At 30.5% G+C, this 20,866-nt stretch overlaps 3 protein-coding genes and 1 pseudogene across 3 annotated transcripts; 2 read left to right on the forward strand and 2 right to left on the reverse strand.

The window, feature by feature from the left end:
* Positions 1–7,697: 7,697 nt before the first annotated feature.
* Positions 7,698–8,845, forward strand: LOC125814950 (glyoxylase I 4-like). Its single transcript, XM_049494376.1, has 3 exons — positions 7,698–8,005; positions 8,097–8,431; positions 8,539–8,845. Exons 1-3 carry the CDS (start codon positions 7,773–7,775, stop codon positions 8,634–8,636), a joined length of 666 nt encoding a protein of 221 aa, XP_049350333.1. The 5' UTR covers positions 7,698–7,772; the 3' UTR covers positions 8,637–8,845.
* Positions 8,846–15,560: 6,715 nt separating this feature from the next.
* On the forward strand, positions 15,561–16,052 carry LOC125814976 (RING-H2 finger protein ATL39-like). Its single transcript, XM_049494407.1, has one exon. The coding sequence runs from the start codon at positions 15,561–15,563 to the stop codon at positions 16,050–16,052; it is 492 nt and encodes a 163-aa protein (XP_049350364.1).
* Positions 16,053–16,608: 556 nt separating this feature from the next.
* LOC125814977 (putative late blight resistance protein homolog R1B-14) lies at positions 16,609–18,736 on the reverse strand (annotated as a pseudogene).
* Positions 18,202–19,128, reverse strand: LOC125814978 (disease resistance protein RPP13-like). The gene has a single exon (XM_049494408.1). It carries the CDS (start codon positions 19,126–19,128, stop codon positions 18,202–18,204), a length of 927 nt encoding a protein of 308 aa, XP_049350365.1.
* Between the last annotated feature and the right edge of the window lie 1,738 nt (positions 19,129–20,866).

Raw genomic sequence — 20,866 nt, forward strand, 5'->3', positions numbered from 1 at the left:
AATTTTTTTTAAAAATGGAGTAAAAGTACATGAAAACTTCTCCTTTATTTTGTTTTAATAATTCAGTATTCGATATTTATTGGTGGCATTATAAAGATATTTACGCAATGTGTTCTGGCGGCTAAAAAACAATTTTTAAAATGTATAATAGTACTTCATACCTATTTATAGAAAAATATTTACAAAATACCCAAACATACATGCACGTATACAAAAACAATAACAAACAAACTAGAATTAGCTATAAATTTTGTTACTAATTTGTCTGTTGCTAAATTGCTTGTATCTAACATTAATTTTTAATAAGAAATCATTGATTAGGATAAGCTATAGAATTTGTCTATAACTTTTTTTTTCCAATAGTGGTTGTATACCTTGAGAAAGCAAGATTCACATGTTAACTATTCTTAATATTATATATCATTTAGGTATACAAAATGTAAATTGTATAACCCAAAGTTGTACATGACACACAACTATCACAATATAATAATGTTCTAAAGGGAGAATTTTATAATCGCGTACAGGCAGGTAAACAATTTGCTTCACTTAGGTAATCATGAAAAAACCCTTTTATGTATAATTATTTGGCATTCACATTGACCCAATTAGTATAACTTATGGCCCATTAACAGACCAAGATTTCTCCATCCCAAAATTAAAATCTTAGATCTTTAATTAAGGAGGAAAGGATCTTACTTATTCCATCATATTTCCTCGGTAGTATCACTTCTCCGTTCAATTTCCTTTTTATTTTTCCCCTTTAATCTTACAAAAGTCATCCCTTAACCACTATAATACCTCGTTATGTAGTTTTTTCTTTTGAACACTTTAGGAAATTCACAATCGCTAATTTTTCAAGTGTGTATTGATTAAATTTGTTCATGTGCAATTGCATACTATATACTATATAAGAAATGTAAAATGCATTATTATTAGGCAAGTTCAGTTTGTTGTAAAAAAGTAATATAGACTTTGTATTTTAATTAATTCCAAAACTTATTCTCAAATTAGAGAAAAAGAAAATGAATCTTGGTATTACATTTTTAAACGCTTAAATAATCTTATAAGGCAATCATGAATCAAATGCCAAATAATATTGAATCTGTAAACATCAATCATTATCAAACATTGAATATTTAGATATACTCAGGAAAAAACTGTGGCATACGATACTAACACTTTGTTTGGATGGTTGTTACGTTTTGTTTCATAATGTATCGTATTGTATTGTGGTCTGGATAGGTTGTATCGTTCTCCGTTGTTATATAATTTCTCATATCCATAATTTGAATGATAAACCTACGAGAAAAGTTGGGTAGGAGGTAGAGCAAAAGGTAGGGTAAAAGATAAATTATAATTATTAAATAATAAGTAAAGACTAAATGAGAAGAAAATATTAAGGTAATGACGCGATCACACTAAATCGGTCGTCATATAAAATGGATCTTTTGGTTGTCACCTAATGATGGATTTAAACGATATTATACAATAAAATTTAGGCAACAATCAAAACAAATATTATAATTAAACTAACAATATAATACAACCGGGTAACAACCGTCCAAACAAGGTGAATCCCAGTTTAAAATGATTGATTTGAAGAATCTAAAATAACGTTGCAAGTTTCTATTTCACCTTAATTTTTTGTTACCTATATATTTTTACTTTTTTCATGACAAGAAAATCTATATTTGTGTGCACACATGTCACATGGTATATATTCAACTTCTTTGCGATAGCTTACAAATTACACATTAAACTTTACCAAACAAGTCTCATGCAACAAGCTTAACCCTAATTATCGAAGGCAGAAAATTTCAAATTTAAGACCTAAGTTCTTTATTATTAAAAAGTTCAACGGACATTCAATCATACCTGATTTCAGCCCCTACATGAAATATATGATAATTCTGATCCCTAAGAAATTCTTTTTGGTATATATTATTAATTTAAAGAGTAAATAAATACTAGCTTATTGCAATTTGTAGTAGGAAAACAAAAGAATTATGTCACCTACTAGGGCAACCTGTTTTATACATAAAAAAACTATGGAGCAGGTCATCTTAATACATTTAATTAATGCAATTGACAAAGAACGTAACGTCCATTTATAAAAATATCAATTATTGATTTTTTGTGGCTTGAATTCTGGTGGATCCAGATTGTCATCCGACCTGAAATGCCTGCGGTATGGATCCTTCCGTCTACTTTTATTTGTCATGTTACATTTTTCGAAAGTCAATTGACTAATTTTCAAAATTAAAATAGATTATATTAATTTGATATTTTAAAAAAAAATCAATATTCAAAAACTATACGAAAAGTACTATAAATTGCAATTTTTTGCATATCAATATGATGAAAAAATAATGTTAGTCAAAGTTTTTATAGTTTGACTCTAAAAAAGAAAACTATGACAATTAAAAGTGGACGAAAATAGTATTAATTTTTTAAATTGTGATTTATTGATTCGTTCAAATATTACTATTTAGACCAAAATGAGTTAATGACATTAAATTCTTGCATTATTTTTTTGTTTTTATTTGTTTTATGTGTAATAGTATGTTAATTAATGCTGTTTTCCCGCAACATCCAAATGTACTGGTGCTTCATTTCATATAAATAGAGGTGATAAAATTAGTTTTTTTTTTTTTATGATTAAGTAAATCATTAATCCATCTATTTAATTATTAGTTCAAACTATTTTAGCTCATAAAAAATTGTGATAGTATGTAGCTCAATTGATTCATAAGAAATTTATTTTTAAAAAGACATAACAAAGAAATATAATTGTTTATTAGGTACTAAAATTATAAAAATACAAATAAAGCAGGAAAAATTTAGTAGAAATTTAAGGGTTAAGTTGCGATCGGTGTTATAGTCCATTTCGATCCAAGTAACTTTTAAACGGAATCAATAATCCAACTATTTATCAATTCAATCAATTTTAACCTGCTCAAATTCAGTTTAACTTGTTTATCTGACACCTCTCCATATAACTTGGAAATAGAGGAAGTAATTAAGTTTTACATATTTTGTAAAAAAAATATTAATGAGAAAAACAAAACAGACAACATTAAAAGGAACATGTATAAGTGTACTAAAACCTGCTGGATATATATGATTGATGTTGAAGTAGTAAGAACGTGTTGCCGACAACAAAATAAATAAACCACCCACCAATACAAAGATTAAAAAAAATAAAATCTGAGATCTGAGATTTTTTTTAAAAGTACTCATTAATTATTCGAGAAGTCTGGATTATACTTCTTATAATTAGCTTTATATTTAATATGTTATTCGAAATTGACTTTACACATATTAATTTTCTATTTACAAATTAGAAATAGTAAGCTTAATTTAATAAGAAGTAAGTAATTAAGAGATTGCCAGCTATAAATTATAAATTGTCAAAGTCCTACTTAAGAAACAATAACACAGAAATAGTCATTAGTTTGGGTTGCCAATTATAATTTCATCCACTAATTAATTACTTAAAATAGCAATTAGCATCAAATCAATGCTCTGTGCATGTTAACATATTTTCTTATTAAAGAAAATTCATAATCGTCGTCTACTACTTATGAATTAAGCTAAATAATTTGGGTTATTCTCATCCTCCTTAATTAATTATTAATATTATTTCTTAAATATTTAGTATAAAAATTGAATTTTGATAGTACCCAAAGGCCAAAGGTGCTCCCCTCTTCTTTAATTTTTTTTACTTTCTTTAATGTTTTGCAATGATTTATTTTTTTTAATTTCCGACTGACGCGGAATTTAGCGTGTTGGATTCTTTAAAAAATTAGCTCAAATAAGTGAAAAGACTTGCTCTTTTTTATTTATTTTATGTTTTTTCAATTGGTGAAATTTTTGTATTTTTGGTTCAGAAGTGACGAAGCTTGTGTTTGACAAGCTGGCATTTTTATTTTTACTTTAAATTGCAGATCTACCACACACTCCCTTTACCAGATCTTATAATGATGAAGTGATAAATACTTATTCATTTGTAATAAGAGGCATTAAAATCAAGTTTTTTTGGATATGAAATCGTCTTTGATAGGGAAAGATTTTACTCCCCAATGTGGGACTTACTGACATGAATCTAAATTTAGTTGAACTTAAATGCGAGTACTAGAAAACTGAATAAGAAATTTTAAAAAAAAATCTTATGACCCCATACTTTTTAAAGAGTACCATTTATTTTTACCTTATTTCTACTAAAAAAAATTCCACATGTGTCTTATTTTTTTTTTGAGAAACTTTTTAATTAAATAAGGAGATTTGGAGAGAAAATTGAAGAAAGAATATGAGAATCGAACTCATATTATCGTATGAAAACACTCTTGTATGTACAACTAGAATAGAATTCACAATGAGAGGTTTTAGTATGTACCATTAAGGTGTTTATGGTACGATTCTGTATTTGACTTAAATAGTTCATGTAATATACCTAAAGTAAAAACTCTAGAACTCAACAAATTTAATAGATTAGAATTCAAAATCTATAAATTTCAAATCTTGAATCGATCTCTGATTCTAGCTATCATATGTAATTGCTTAGACGACTTTGTAATATTATTAGTGAATTACGTAATCATATGGTGACTATATTGATTATTCAATCGTATGTTTAACAAGTAGGGATGAAGGTAGAAACACTAAAATAACCAAAACACCTACTTACTACAATAACTTGCAATTTTTGCGTATCCAAAAGTCACCAAATCAAAATATACTAATAACTAAACTTTTTAAAAAAAAATTCCAATCGAATCAGACTTTTAAGTAATATAGTTGTTAGTAGTAAGTAGTAGTAACAAACAAAAACAGGTTTGTTGAGATAGTAGACTTTAGGGTGTGTTTGGTAGGAACGAAAATGTTTTCCTAGAAAATGTTTTTTCTGGAAAACAAGTAGATTTTTGACTTATTTTCTCATGTTTGGTTGATGACTAGAAAATATTTTCCGAAAAAGATTTTTTAGTGTTTGATTTATGAATGAAAATTATTTTTGAGAAAATATCTTTTATTTTTTTCTAGAGAGTAGAAAATAATTTTTGAATTGAAATTGAAAATATTTTCTTAAAATAAACTTAAGGTTTTTGGGAAGGGTGGGATGGTGGGGCTGGCGCAGAGGGGGGGGGGTGAGATAGGGTAAAAAAAAAAATTGAAATTAAAAATATTTTTTAAAAACAAACATAATTTTATTTTTTTTGGAGGGGAGGTCACGGGTGGGGTGGGGGGGTAGGGGTGAGATGGGGTAAAAAATATAAAAAAAATTGAAATTAAAAATATTTTTTAAAAACAAACTTAATTTTTTGGGGGGTAGGGGTGTCGCGGGTAGGGTGGGGTAAAAAAATAAAAAATTGTAATTGGAAATATTTTTTAAAAAACAAACCTTAAATTTTATTTTATTTTTTTGGGAAGGGGGTGGTAGTGGGGCTGGCCGGGGAGGGGGGGGTGTTGAGGGTAGGGACGGGGTAGGGTGAATTTTTTTTTTTTAAAATTGGAAATAATTTTTAAAAACAAACTTAAATTATTATTTTTTGGGGGGTTGAGGATAGGGATGGGGTAGGGTGAAAATAAAATTTTGAAATTGGAAATAATTTTTAAAAACAAACTTAAATTATTATTTTTGGGGGTTGGGGTGGGGGGGGGAGGGTTGAGGGTAGGGCTAAAATAAAATTGTGAAATTGAAAATAATTTTTAAAACAAACTTTCAATTTTTATTTTTATTTTTTTTGGGGGGGGGGTGTAGGGGGGCTGACGGGAGGGGATCGGGGTAAGGGTGGGGTAAAAAAATAAAAAAATTGAAGTTGAAAAATATATTTAAAAAAAACTTTAAATTTATTTTTTCAACAAAAAAATTGTATTGAAGTTGGAGGAAAGTTTTGGAAAATGTTTTCCTTACTTTTTGAAGGGGAGTCATTTTCCTTGAATTTGAGGAAAATGAGTTGATTTTCCAAAACATTTTACCCAATCAAACATGAGAAATCCTTCGTACCAAACACACTCTTAGTGTATTTGGCACTTTTTTTTTTCTTGGAACTTATTTTAAGAAGAGGCAGCGTATGAAAATATTTTAATTTCTTTAATTGTTTTATAGGGCATCTTTTCAGTGCTTAATCTTTATTATTATTCTGAGCATTTTTGTTTTATTGAGTCATTTATATACCAGTTTTTTCTCATGTATTTGTTTGTCCTAGATTCTACAGTTTTGGCCTCAATTATTTCGACTCTTTACATACATGAACAGTCTAATAGATCTTAACAACAAAAAATAAATTTAATTTTTGCTCTTTTTACAAATTTAAGTTAGTATGTGATGTATAATTAATTAATATACACACGATTATACTCTTGTTATATGATGAATATAGACCCGCGATGAATACAAATTATTTCTGTCAATTAAGCAAAATATCTTAATCAACTGACTAAAAATATTAAAATGATATTAATTCAATTCGCTTCAATAATTGATCGTAATCATGGATCACATAAATATTCAACCAGATTTAAAGGGTATCTTTCATATTTCCTTTTTCATTTTTTGACAATTAATTGAAAAACAAAAAGATTGGTCCAATTTGATTCTAATTTGATAGGAGGGCCAAGGAAGAATAATAATAATTTAATCAGAGAAATGATTAGTACTTAAATTAGTGACCACTTTTGCTACTACATCAGTCATGTTTTCAAGAATTTAGTTTTAACTTACTAAAGTGTATCCTTCTTTCAAAAAAGCTGTATAACTTTCCTCTCATTGGAGTTAAAAACAAATAAATAGTAAAATCGAGTAAGGGACTCTATATATATCCAAATGTACTGAAAAGTCATTTGAATAATATATAGATCTATCTTCTTTTCTCATCAAGTAATCAACTATTCGAGTAAGCCTCGCTAAATATATAAACTTATATTCAATTTATAAAAAATAATTTTTTTATCTCAATTTATGTGATTTTTAGGAAATCTTTGTTTACATAAATGTTACCTTTTGGGAGGCCTATGTCTAAACAATGTTTATGTGAGACTGTCCCTTGGTCCGTAGGTCCTGACGCACGGTTAGAATCATTCCTAATATCCAGTCATATAGTGTTATATAAATTGAGTTGATTAGAATAAACAAAAGACACCGCAAAAAAAAAAAAAAAAAAGTAGAGTAGGTAGAGAAGTTATGATGAGTGAATGTGGTTCAAATAAAATCATCCGCGTCAACACTCAAGAATACGGACAACCAAAACGTGAAACTGCTGGGACGTATAATTAGTGATGTGTACTAGTTGGTGAGACTGAGATTTTTATTTTTAATTTTTTTCATCCAATGTTTTAGAATTTATTTTTGAGTCCTGATTAAATTCGAATGGTAAATTGTAGAATCTATTTGAGAGTTACGCTCTTAACATAATTTTCTTCATATCCAAGAATCAAACTCGAGGTGAAACGGTCTCACTACTAATTACTAAACCACAATTAATGTTATTGAGACTGAGAAATTAATAGTTACTACTGTATTACCCGTTTATTGGTGGTGGATAAGATTATACTTATTGACGTGTATGTATGTAGGATTTTGATATGTACAATCCCCCCCCCCCCCACTACCCCACCCTTGTTTCAAAAAAATCTAAAAACCCCCTAAGCTTCTCTTTTTGGTTATAAATATCTGTGCTTTGGCAATAGAAAGTTGCACACATAAAAGAGTAGTCTTCCATATAGCTTAAGCTAATTTCAAGATTATCATAACATTTAGTGTGTATTCAATAATGGGAAGAGAAATTGTGAAAGCAGAATCAGTTGAGGAGACAAACTTTAACTGGTCATCAGATTCATCATCCTCAACATCCTCTTATGATGAAGAAAACAGGATGCCTTTGTTGGCATTGAATCATGTTTCCTATGTCTGCAAATCTGTTCCTAAATCTGCCCAATTTTATGAACAAGTCCTTGGTTTTGTACTCATCAAACGACCATCATCCTTTGACTTTGATGGTGCTTGGTAAATATACACACACACATTCTATCGCTAATTTGTTATTAATTAATTTTACATCTATTTTGACCTGATATTTTGGGTTTATGTTTTTCAGGTTATTCAACCATGGAATTGGAATCCATTTATTAGGAAAAGAAGATGTGCAATCAAAGAGTGGAAAAATAAATCCAAAAGATAATCACATTTCATTTCAATGTACAGATATGGATCTTATTATTCAGAGATTGAATGATATGAATGTAGAATATGTAACTGCTACTGTTAAAGAAGGCGGAGTTACAGTAGATCAACTTTTCTTTCATGACCCAGATGGCAACATGATTGAAATTTGCAATTGCCAAAATTTACCTGTTCTTCCACTTTCCTCTTGCCCACTCAAAAAGATGTCAAGTCCAACTTTCAACCAAACAATGTCAGATTCCTTTTATGGTACGTACATGATATTTACATCAAATTAATAAATATAATTGTGATATACGTGTTTATTATTATGTAAATATAGTTAATTAATATGTTTACCGGATTTGTAAATGCAGGAAATGGAAAAACAAAGACAAAGATGAATTGTGCTGGAGAAGTTGAATCTCTTATGATGGAAAATTTAGCTTTGGATATGATAGACATTTCTTTTTGAGTGATCTATGTGGAAGAAAAAAAAAGAGTGATTTTTGCTCATTATTAGCCCCCTTTTTTTTACCAACCCAAATATACCATAAAAATTCCTTTTTGTAATATTATTATTATTATGTATTAGTATGTGTAGAGAGGTGTGATGAAGAGCATGTATTATTATAAATATAATGTAAAATTGAGATTATGTTAATGCATGATTGTTGCTACCCATGTCAAAAAATAAATGATACAAGGCATGTTATGTGCTCTAAAAAAGTCAAATCTTTTTATTAATTGCATTGTAAATATTTTCCTATAAATGTAGCGCGTAGAATTAGTAATACTTCGATTTCAATTAATATAGTTGTGCTTGATTGAGTAAGAAAATTTTAAACATAATACAAAGATTTTGGATACATAATAAAGTTAAGTATATAAACATACTAAAAATAAGCTATAAGAACGAACCAGCTTAGCTGCAATCGAGCTGGCATTTAAATGGAAAAAATATATATCTAAAAATAGAACAATGATTTGCTTTAGAAGTAGAAAGCTTAGGAAAGAAGAAGAGAATTTAGGCTCAGTTTTGGAATGGAAAAAAAAGAACTCGGGTCGTTTGGTGTGAAAAATAAAAATAAATAGTTATGAATAAGAAAATAATTTAGAAATAAAATGTTAGTATCTTTTATTTTTGTTGTCAAGTTTGGAATAACTTGTTCCTAACTAAACGACTCCTTAGTACTAAGCGTTTATTCTTTTAATTGATTTAATGCATTGCATATTTAAATCAATCTATGTCCAAAACAAATATTTCAACTGACGGAGGAAAAAAAATAGGATTAAAACTTTGGTAAGGAGTGGATAAGTGATTGGTGCTGTGACATTTCAATTTTATTTTTGCGATGTTTTTATGACGCACATAAGTAAACATGTTTTTCTTTTATTTTTCCTATCAAATAATCTATTAAAAATCTTTTATTTTTCCTATCAAATAATGTATTAAAAATCTTTTATTTTTCCTATCAAATAATGTATTAAAAATCTTTTATTTTTCCTATCAAATAATCTATTGAAAATAACGAAGCAGTGAATAAAGTTATTTCTTATTAGAGATTTTGTTTTTATGTCTTGATTTGAAAAAAAAGATATTGATAAGAAACACTATCTATCCCGAATGGATTTTATCCGATATAAATTTAAATTAGATTTTTATATAAATATTAAATATTGGATAAAAAATTCAAAGTTACCAATAATTTTAAAAAAAAATTTGCGGAAAGAAAACATATTCACGCGCATTATAATATATGTGTGATGAATGAAAATGTTTCTTCCTTAATTAAAATTTTAATTTTAAATCCTAAATATTTAAAAATTATTTCTTAAAATAGAAAATGCTATCCCAAAATGAGCTCTATTTGATAAATATTTAAATTAATCAGACTTTAATATATGTATCAAATATGAACACGTTTCACATTTTCCTTTTCTGTTATAATTGTTGTGAAACAAAGAGTACGGACCAATAGTGGGTTGTGGACTGTGGACTGTGGGAGAGCGGTATGTTCTCCCTTCATTTTTAATTAGAAGTTTGGGTTCGAGTTCTTTTGAATGTGGAATCGTCTTTGTTAGCCGTTAGGGAGCGCATTACCCCATTAAGGACTTTTCGGCGCGAATCCAGTCTAATCGGACTCGAATATAAATATCAAATATAAATATCGCAACTTGCGTTTGGAGAATGGAACCCATCAAGCACGTGATTCATCAATAAATTTTTGACAGCTCACTTGTACTACAATTATTATGTCACCACCACTAATGGTGAAAACAGAAAAACAAATTCTAATTTCGAATCTTATGGATTCAAAAATAGCGGAATTGTGTAGAAGTCGAACATGCTACACAAATAAAGATATGTAAAACCAACATGACTTGTGGTGCACTGGTGAAAGTGCTTCATTCTTAATCAGAGGTTTCGAGTTCGAGCCTTGGGATGAAGAAAATCATGTTGGGAGCGCCATCCCCGAATGGGCCTTGCAGTGCGTGATCCGAATTTAGTCGGAGCTCCAATGTGGACTCAGGACATCGGGTGGAAAACCAAAAAAAAAAAGAAAAAGATACATTAAGTATATAAAAATGTTATTTAATTTTATGATCTAAAATATGAAATTGAAAATATTATTTATCTATTTATTTGTTTGAAAAGTAGATAAAAAAGCATTTTAAAATTATTTTTACATAATTAAAGCAAACATAATGGAGGTTGAGGTTAGAACCATAGGGGATGGTGGTTGTGTAGGGATGGGGCTAGGAGAAGTTAATTTGTATTTCACTTATCAAAATTTATTATACCCAACTCAATTAAAGAGGTTATTCTTTTCGTATTATGATTTATCTTTTAAAAGAAAAATTAACTAATTGAGCATGAGAAATTTAAAAAAATAAATATATTTTCCTTCATATCAAACATACCCACAATGTTGCATCTACATAGATACATGTAAAAATCAGTATGTGACTTAAATCCTATTTAAATGGATTTATTTTAGATATTTGTCAATCAAAATAGTTTTAAAACTTTTTGATCGTGTTTAAATAAGATTTAAAAGTGCTTCTAACACTTATTTTAATGTCAAAAATAATAATTTAAAAAATTATATACATTATAAATCATAAGTTATAAATTTATTCAAACCGAAAAGATGAAGTGATAAAGTGTTTGATATGTCATGAGTGCTAGTGGACAAAGAGTCAATGTTGTATTTATTATGGCAATAAAGATGAGTACACTATATCACTTACTACTCCATAAATGAGTCCTAAATATTCCTTCCTTCTGACAATACTTGTCGATTATTGATTTAACATATCTTTTAAAAATTTATAAATAAAAGGATAATTTTATTACTATATAACTATTTGAATGAGAGTATCCAATAAAGGTGAAAAAAATATCTACACTCTTGATCAACAAGTCATCAATCGTATTTAAGTGACTCCATCACCAATATGGTTATTGTTATCTAATTGAAATTTTCTAAAATTATTATTTAGTAGATATTATTAAAGTGGGTAGGTAATATGGAAATACTAATTTAGGAAGGAAAATTAGTATTTCCGTGATTTTAATTAGGAGGGAAATATTAACTTTAAGATGGATAAAGGTGTTATATTTTTATAAATCAAATTTGATATATGTATTCTAAACCTATAAATAAAAATTTAAGGACAATATTTTTGAAGATATTTATATGTAAATGTCTCTTTTACAGAAAAGTAATGAATAGCAAATTGTAACAAAAAGTAAAGACAAAGGCCTAATTAATAGTGACATATTGGGTACAACTTATAATTGACTTTATGATATATTTGATTTATATGGGAAGAACATGACGATATTAGGTCTGCCTTTAATTATACATATGTTGTTATTGTTGAAGAGATTAGAAGCAATACATATTGGTATTGAACATTCAATTTTTCATACTATTTTATTGTTATAAAACGAAAATTGATAATTCAACCACTAATCTCTTATTGGTACTTTTTCTTTTAATTAAATAAGGACAATTGATATACAACAATTAATGACTTTGTTGGTCACTAGGAAGGTATCTATCTGTACCCCCTCCTAATGCAGGGACCTACTTTACACATTGTTCAGATCTGGACTATGAATCATAATCTAAAATGTCCATCAACCTATTTTAAAATCATTTTTAATTATAATAGATTGAAATTGAGAACTAATAAATAAAATATATAGTATATTGAATGAGAGAGCCCACTCAATTTGTAAGCACATTAATATTTCTTTTTAAGAAGTAAAAATAAAAAATCAATTAGCAACAATTGACATGCAACATCATTTACTTGGAAGTATTTGATATGAGTAAAATATATATTATTATTTTTATAAAAATACTTCTTGGAAAATAGTTATCTTTATTAATTTGATAAGCACAGAAGTGATCAATCAAATGAATAGTGCTCTTACTTCTCAATTCCCATATTTATTTTATTGGGTGGGTTGTGTGTTAAGCATGGGACCCACAAACATTTTTTTTTTTTTTATATATATGACCCTACATTATTTTTACTGTCAGAAATAATTCAATATATATTATTTTTATAAAAATACTTCTTGGAAAATAGTTATCTTTATTATTTTGATAAGCACAGAAGTGATCAACAAATGAATAGTGCTCTTACTTCTCAATTCCCATACTTATTTTTTTGGGTGGGGGGTGGTGGGTTGTGTGTTAAGCATGGGACCCACAAACATGTTTTTATTTTATTTTATATATATATGACCCTGCATTATTTTTACTGTCAGAAATAATTCAATTCTTCTTCTTAACTTGGACCTTAGTTTGTGTTTTGTATTTCTTCTGTAAATTATTTTGTTTCTAATAGTAGTAGTAAAGTCATACTAAATGGATGCCAGTCTACTAGAAAAAAAGAAAAAAACAGTACTGAAAATAATTTTCTATGAAATCAAGTTTTACGAGTGACATTTCACATTGATTGCCCTATTCACGCTTCAACACCTCAATTTTTACCCACACCCTTTACCTCCCCTACCAATCTTTTGTAATATTTGTCTAAATTATATAAAATACTTTTAACTTATTTACGAGACACAAAAAATAAGTAATTTCATTTCCTTTTTTCTTTTTGTTTATTAAAGAAAAAAAAAAGAAGACGAAAATGAATAATAGAGGAAAATAAATGAAGCTGAAAAGAAGGAAGACTGGAAGGGAAAATAACAAATAAGAGAAGCATAGACATTATATTGATAAGTAAAAGGTGCAGTTTGATGCGAAGAAGTGGATGAGACTGTTCCTCTCTTAATCAAATATCTCAAGTTTAAGTTATGTGTGTGGAAAAATCTTTAATAAAAAGCATGCGCGAATTTGAATTAATCAAACTCTAATACTAACACGAAAAAGAAAAACTTAGTATGATAATTAATTAGAGTCCGGAGCCTAAATGGCAAAAAAAATTGTCAAAAACTCCAAAAGGGCACATCACTTTTTATTCTAGCCAAAAGGGCAAAATCGCTGTGTCAGCAGCGATTTTCCTCTGACAAACTGACGAAATAGCAGTGATTTCGTCTAAATTTTTTATTTTTTATTTTAATTAAAAATCGCTGCCACAGCAGCGATTTTGTAAAAAAAAAAATAATAATATTTTTTATTAAAAATCGCTGCCACAGCAGCGATTTTGTTAAATTTTGTTTTTATTATTATTATTAAAAATCGCTGCCATTGTAAAAAAAATATTATTATTTTTTGCTGTGGCAGCGATTTTAAGTCCGATTTTTTTTTTCCCTTACACATCGCTGCAAGGGCAGCGTTTTTCATGCCGAGTGCTATTATTTTCATGCCTATTATTACTTATTAATAATATAAAAATGATAAGCAAGACGACAGTATACTCAATAAAATTGTTGAAGCATGAGGAAAATTGAATTATATATCATAAATAATAATAAAAGAATATTAAATTAAAAAAAAAAACTTTTTTTAAAAATTCCTAACCAAATTCGCTGCTATAGCAGCGATTTTGAAGAAAAAAAGTTATTTTTTTTTTGAGAAAATATGCAGCGATTTTTATTTTTGTTTTGTTAGAAGCCCTTTTGGTTAATTTTTTTTTTTGATGTGCCATTTTAGTTTTTTTAAAGAAAAAGCAGCGATCTTTAATTAAAAAAAATTACAAAATCGCAGCGATTTTTAATTAAAAAAATATTATTTTTTTTTACAAAATCGCTGCTATTTCGTCATTTTGTCAGAGGAAAATCGCTGTTGACGCAGCGATTTTGCCCTTTTGGCTAGAATAAAAAGTGATGTGCCCTTTTGGAATTTTTGACAATTTTTTTTGCCCTTTAGGCTCCGGACTCTAATTAATTATGTGTCATGTTGTTTGGATAAGGTAATAGACATTTGTGAAGAAAGTGTCAAATAAAACTTGTATTTCACTTTGGCAACACAATTTCAGTACGCAACAACGACACACAACTATGCTCTTGTTTGTGAATTTTAATTCAAATGTGATGCATACAATCAAAAGAATAATATTGATCTTTTCAAATTTGTGTCACAATCACAGTGATTAAACGCATAATTTAACGTAGTATATTATATTATATATAATTCTTCCTTCTTGTGAAAGTATAATACAAGTCTATTTTCTCAAGTTTTCTATAGAAAAGTCATATATAGTTTGAATTGTAATATTTTGTGTTGTTTGGGTCTTTTTTCCCTATTCTTCACTTTTCTTTTCTTCATTGTCATTTTCATTAATCAGATTAAATCAGTTGTAGTAGCTAAGATAATTACTTGACGTAATGAGTGTCTTTTATTCATTGTTTATAAGGCCAATCGATAGAAACCTAACTAACACGTAAAAATTATTGGAATAAAATAATTCAAAGAACATGCAGATGAAAAGTAATTAATTGACAAAGTATAGCAACGATCTAAAAATACATGTTTTTCCCTTCTTCAAATGAGTTGATCTTTAATTTTTGCCATTTAGCAAATCAAAATTATGCTTAATAGCCAACCAAATCCAATGATCTGGACTGGATTAGTGGATTATAATGAAAATGGACCTAAGTTTTTCTTGATTTATGGATCAGATATGATGGGACTGGACTTGGATCAACACAAGATTAGCCCAAACCACTTAAATAAAAGGAAGCATTAACTTTAGAATACTCCCGCTTAAACTAAAAATAGCCTATAAATATACAATATACGTATAGTATGTGTATAATTAATTGTTAACATTGATAGACAGATCTTTGTTGTCTGTCTGTAGTACCAAAAACAAATACATGTCTACTTCCATTATAGAGGAAAAACACAACTAATCAGGCAAACAGCAAGTCAAGTTTAAAACATGTTTTCCATAGTACCTTGGCAACGATCAATGTTGTTTGATGTATGATCATGATCATTTCTCCAAAAACTTCTCTGTTTTTCGCCATATTCTGACCAAGGATTTCGCAGAAGAGCAGAAGTTTCTTTGGTGCATAATGGGCATTATAATATCTGTGATCTTCTTTTCTTTAGGAATAATTGCTCTCCTGATATTTCATTTCTACATACAAGGGAGGTCCTTAATAAGGCAGACTGCTGAAAATGGTCTCGTTGTTCGAAGAAGTAGCAGCAATGGAGGAAGTACAAAAATGTCTGATGAAGACTTGAAGAAACTCCCCTGTTTCCTGTACAAGGTTGAAGAAACAGACAGTCACAGAACAGAAGATACCTCGGAATGTGCTGTGTGCTTAGAAAGATTCAAGAGAGGAGAAAACTGCAGATTGCTGACAAATTGCAACCACAGTTTCCATCTCAAACGCATTGATTCATGGTTGATACAGACACCATACTGTCCAATTTGTCGAACAATTGTCCCGAAACAGTCCAGCTAAGTATGCAGAAAAAGATTGGATCTTTAGTTGAGTAGGGTTAATACATCTCCAAAAGAAACCTAAACGACTACCCATTATGTTCATAATGATCACTGAAGTTGCAGCAGGTAATGCAAATACTGATGAAGAGAAATGGGAGGTCGCTAAAACCACACCCAAGGCGGAATTTTGCATGCCCACCTGCAAGGGAAGTACAGAAACTTCAACATCTTGTAGGCAATATATCATTTGGAAACAGATTTGTTGCACAAGGAATAATATTTATCGAAACTAAATTTGAGAATTGGACTGACCATGCTTTTATGGGCTAATTTTTTCACCCTGCTTGAAGGAAGCAAAAGCCTTTCCACCGCGTTTTTTAACCAATTCATAATAATCTGCAAAGATAGAGAAACCATTAAATCCCTTCTTTTATTTTCATTTTCAACAGTTACTAGCCATGAAATCGAGTAATTCTTTGTAGAAAAACTAAGCATTTCAAGGCAGCAGAAGATACAATAGCGTGAGAAAGGGGGGAGCCTAATATAATCTGAGTAATTAATCTAGAGAAACATGGCTATACATTTGAGAAGCCACAAATAACCAGAAAACTAGCAGTTAAACTATTAGAGTAATTTTTACACAAAAGGTGAAACTTACCATCGTAGATGCCAACATGAAGGAAATCGTATCCCACCACTGAATTAACTTCCTCTTCAATTTCTCTTGCTGATTTCAAGAGATTCAAGGAGAAATATAACTCAATTGACTCCAAGGTGCATATATCCGCAAACTCCAGAGGGACTCTATCCAGGTGACACATCAGCTGTAACACTAGGCGACGAAGATTTGGAAAGTTATCACTGCTAGCCTCCCACCGTTTTATGTACACGTTATCAAGTAGCAGGAACTTTAGCTGCTTGAACTGAACATCATCATTTAGTTTCCACACGTCACCATAGAATGAATTGTTATTGAGTTTGAGCACTTCGAGATTGGGCAACTTCGCAATAGTTGCCAAGTCTTCCCAGGGAAGGTGACCATCGAACATGGTCAACCTCTTAAGAGATGTTGGGAAACAACAACAATTTGCCAAGGGTGACGACAGTGAGCACATCCTGAAGGCTGAAACATAGGTAAAGGGATTCAAGTTTATTTAAGCAGACAAGATTGAGTAAGCTCCAGGATGTTTCTATCTTGTTGTCTTTGATGTCTCTTCTGAAATCATCGATCCTCAATTTCTTCAGATTCGTAAGGCGAGATAGTACCTCCTTTGTACAACTAGCAACACAAAGATTGGAAAGCTCCTGTAGATGATGCAGATCAACATCAGATGAGTTATTGCCTTGAGGATTGGGTAAATGAATGTTATGCATAACACGGAGATGCCTCAACTGCTTAAGATTCCAGAATTCTCTGGGAAAAGTTAGAACCTTTAATATTTTATGGGTGTAAAATATAAAGGTTTGAAGGTTGTGCATATATCCGAGGAATTCCGTGAAATCATTGTCACTAGTAACTTCAAGGAATCTCAGGATAGCTGAATCTAATGTCATGTGAGGCGAAAGATAAAGGAAGACTTAGGAATAGCCAACACTCTCAAAGCTTTGAATTTCGAAGTTTTTCCTGTTGGTTCCTTGAAGAGGTACAAGGAACGTACAACTTGTGAGGACATCATAAATTTTTCCAAGGAAATGGAGGGATGCAAACTAAAGTTCGGAGCACTCTGTTCATTTGCTGCTGAAAAATTAGGAACTTCATTATTCGTAATCACATTCAAAAGCTTTTCCTTTTCAGCTTCTCTCACACTCAAATGCCGTAACAGTTCGTGCATACTGCAACTTTTGATCCGACCATCTACCTTCTTCCTTGTAACCATTATTAAATTTCTACTGACAAGATCCTCCAAACATTCCTCAGCCACTTCTTCAGGACCTCTCAACTTGTCACTCTTTAGGAATCCCTCAGCAACCCACAATCTGATCAATGTCCAAGTGTCAATCTCATTACTCTCGGGAAATGTTCCGATATGGAGGAAGCAGGATTTTAGGTGAATAGGCAAGTAGTGGTAACCCATAGCAAGTAATCCTATGCGTCCTTCCGGATCACTTGTAACAACTCTATTAACATTTTTAGCTACTATTTCCCAGGTTTCTTTTGTCATGGGAACTTAGGAGAGATGCCCTGCAACCACCAATATAGCTAGTGACAGTCCTTGGCATTTTCCAACTATTTCCCTACCTATTTCCTCCAATTCTGCAGGACAACCTTGTTCTACACCAAATAACTTCTTGTGAAGTAACTTCCAACTATCATATAAACTCAATGGCATCATTTGGTAAGCATGAACTTCGGAGTTAACATGCATAGCTACACATCCATTCCTTGTAGTCAAAATAATTCGACTACCATTTCTGTCCTCTGGAAGAACTCTTGAAATCACATCCCAAACCTCTGTGCTCCAGACATCATCAATGACAATAAGATATCTCCAATCCTTCAGTGCTTTATATGACTTATCCATTAACTGGTCATTGCTCATTTCTTGAAACTCGTTCCCTGTAATGCAAGATACAAGTTTTAGCAGCACTTGTCTAAATTGAAATTCTTGAGATATTGTAACCCAAGCGTGGATGGAAAAGCGAGATCTAACTGTAGGATCATCCAGAACTTTTCTAGCGAGTGTTGCTTTTCCACTTCCGCCCAGTCCCCATATAGTAATGACTTCCCGCTCAGGAGACGATCCAAGTAGTCGATCAATGATATTGGTCGAGGCATCATCCAAACCCACTGTATCTTCTTGTAGGAGAGCAGTAGAATCACACTTTGGAGACGAAGAATCGAAGACACGCTCCTCAACAGTGGCATCAAAGGTGGAAGTGCTATTTTTAATAACCTTTTTCCTTGCTGCATCAACCTTGTCTATAGCTTGAGGCAATCCCTGAAGTAGAACCCCTGCTTCATCTTGAAATGTCCATTTGGACCGATAAATCTTCCCTTTCTGTCGCTTTCTCATAATCTTAGCAATATTAGAATCAAGAAAATCTGCTGCTTGCTGCACCGCAACTCTCATCTCACCCTCCAAATCTTTGGACATTACAAATTCATTTTTCTGGTGGTGTTTATTAGTACTTTCAAGAATATTTTGAAAATATTCAGCACTAGCACGAAGAGAGTCAATCATCTCTGCAGTTTGACCATGGATCACAGTTGGGTAAGTACTTTGGAATAGCTCCAAAGTTTGAATTAGAGAGTTAACTGCAGGATAGGCAGCCATGATCACTCTCAATACTCAAATCGAGAAATAATGCTTTCAAGATTTACTGTAAACTCTTCTTTTTCTTCTGCAAACTATAAAAAAAAAAACTTATGTTATAGAGTTGGAAGACTTCAAATTTTTCATGTCTGCAAATTCAGGTTCGGAGTAACATTCATGCACTTTGATTAACATCAATAAACAGCGACAAAATTGCGTGCACCCTTGTAAATTTTGTGACGTGAAGAATTTAAAACTTGCACTATCTAGTTTTGGTAGTTGACTTCCATACCCTATTTCTTCTAATAAGTTGCTGGTACTACTCATGAGTCATGACATCAACAAGAACATAAATGGTAAGTTATATCCAAGAACATAAATTGACCAGAAAAGAATGATGTTGCTGGTTTAATCGGGTATAATTTCAGATACTATGTCCTTGATAATTTGATTTTATATGAATGAAGATCAAGAAAACCCAGAATAGAATTTAGAATTAACAGGCAAGCATAAAATGAAAAGGAAAAGATGTAAAGTGCATACCTCAAACAAAGGGAAGAGAAATTGGGAGACTCACCGTGGTGGAAGAAGAGTGTACAGTAAATTTATAAGTCTCCATCAATTTTATTATAAAATAAAGAACATGGGAGACATCAACTGTTATAAAAGGTAACTCGGTAATTATATTTATCTTTTATAATTATATATACATAATATATCTTTTAAGAACAAATAAATATGTTTTTTTCAATAAAAAATTATGGCTAATGGATTAAACTAAGAAAAATAGAGAAAACTAAAACTCAGAAAAACCTTGTATTACAAAAAGTCAACTCTCATTTTTGTCATTCAAGTTGTCAACTGAAAACGTGTTTTGTAGTACCTTGCAAAGATCAATGTTATCTGGTTTATAATCACTGCTCCAAAAAGTTCTCCGTTTTCGCATATTCTGAACAAAGGATTGGGCGAAAGAGCAAAAGTTTCTTTGGTGCATGATGGGAATCATAATATCTGTGATCTTCTTTCCTTCGGGCATAATTATTCTCCTGACAGTTCATTTCTGCATTAGTAGGGAGGTCCTTACTGAGGCAGCCTGCTGAAAATGGCCTGATTGTTCAAGGTAGCAGCAATGGAGGAACAAAAATGCCTGATAAAGACTTGAAGAAACTCCCCTGTTTCCTGTTCAAGGTTGAAAAGAGAGACAGAGACAGAAGAGAAGATACCTCGGAGTGTACAGTGTTTTTAGAGAGATTCAAGACAGGAGATAACTGCAGGTTACTGACAAATTGCAACCACAGTTTCCATGTCAAGTGCATTGATTCATGGTTAGTACAGACACCATATTGTCCAATTTGTCGAACAATTTTCCTGAAAGAATCCTGCTAAGCATATGTGCAGAAAAAGATTGGATTCTTGAGCATATAATCGAATATTTCAGACCAATCAAACTCATTTGCTGCTCCTCTGCAACCTGCTGTCCAGAAATGCACACTCATTTTGAAATTTCTAGCATTCTTCTTCTTTGACTTAGCACGAAATTTTGTTCATTGAACTAAGCTCGCTAGATATAATGTAACTA

Source organism: Solanum verrucosum, unplaced genomic scaffold (genome assembly GCF_900185275.1).
Source record: "Solanum verrucosum unplaced genomic scaffold, falcon-dt-bn FXZP01000261.1, whole genome shotgun sequence".
Lineage (NCBI taxonomy): Eukaryota > Viridiplantae > Streptophyta > Magnoliopsida > Solanales > Solanaceae > Solanum > Solanum verrucosum.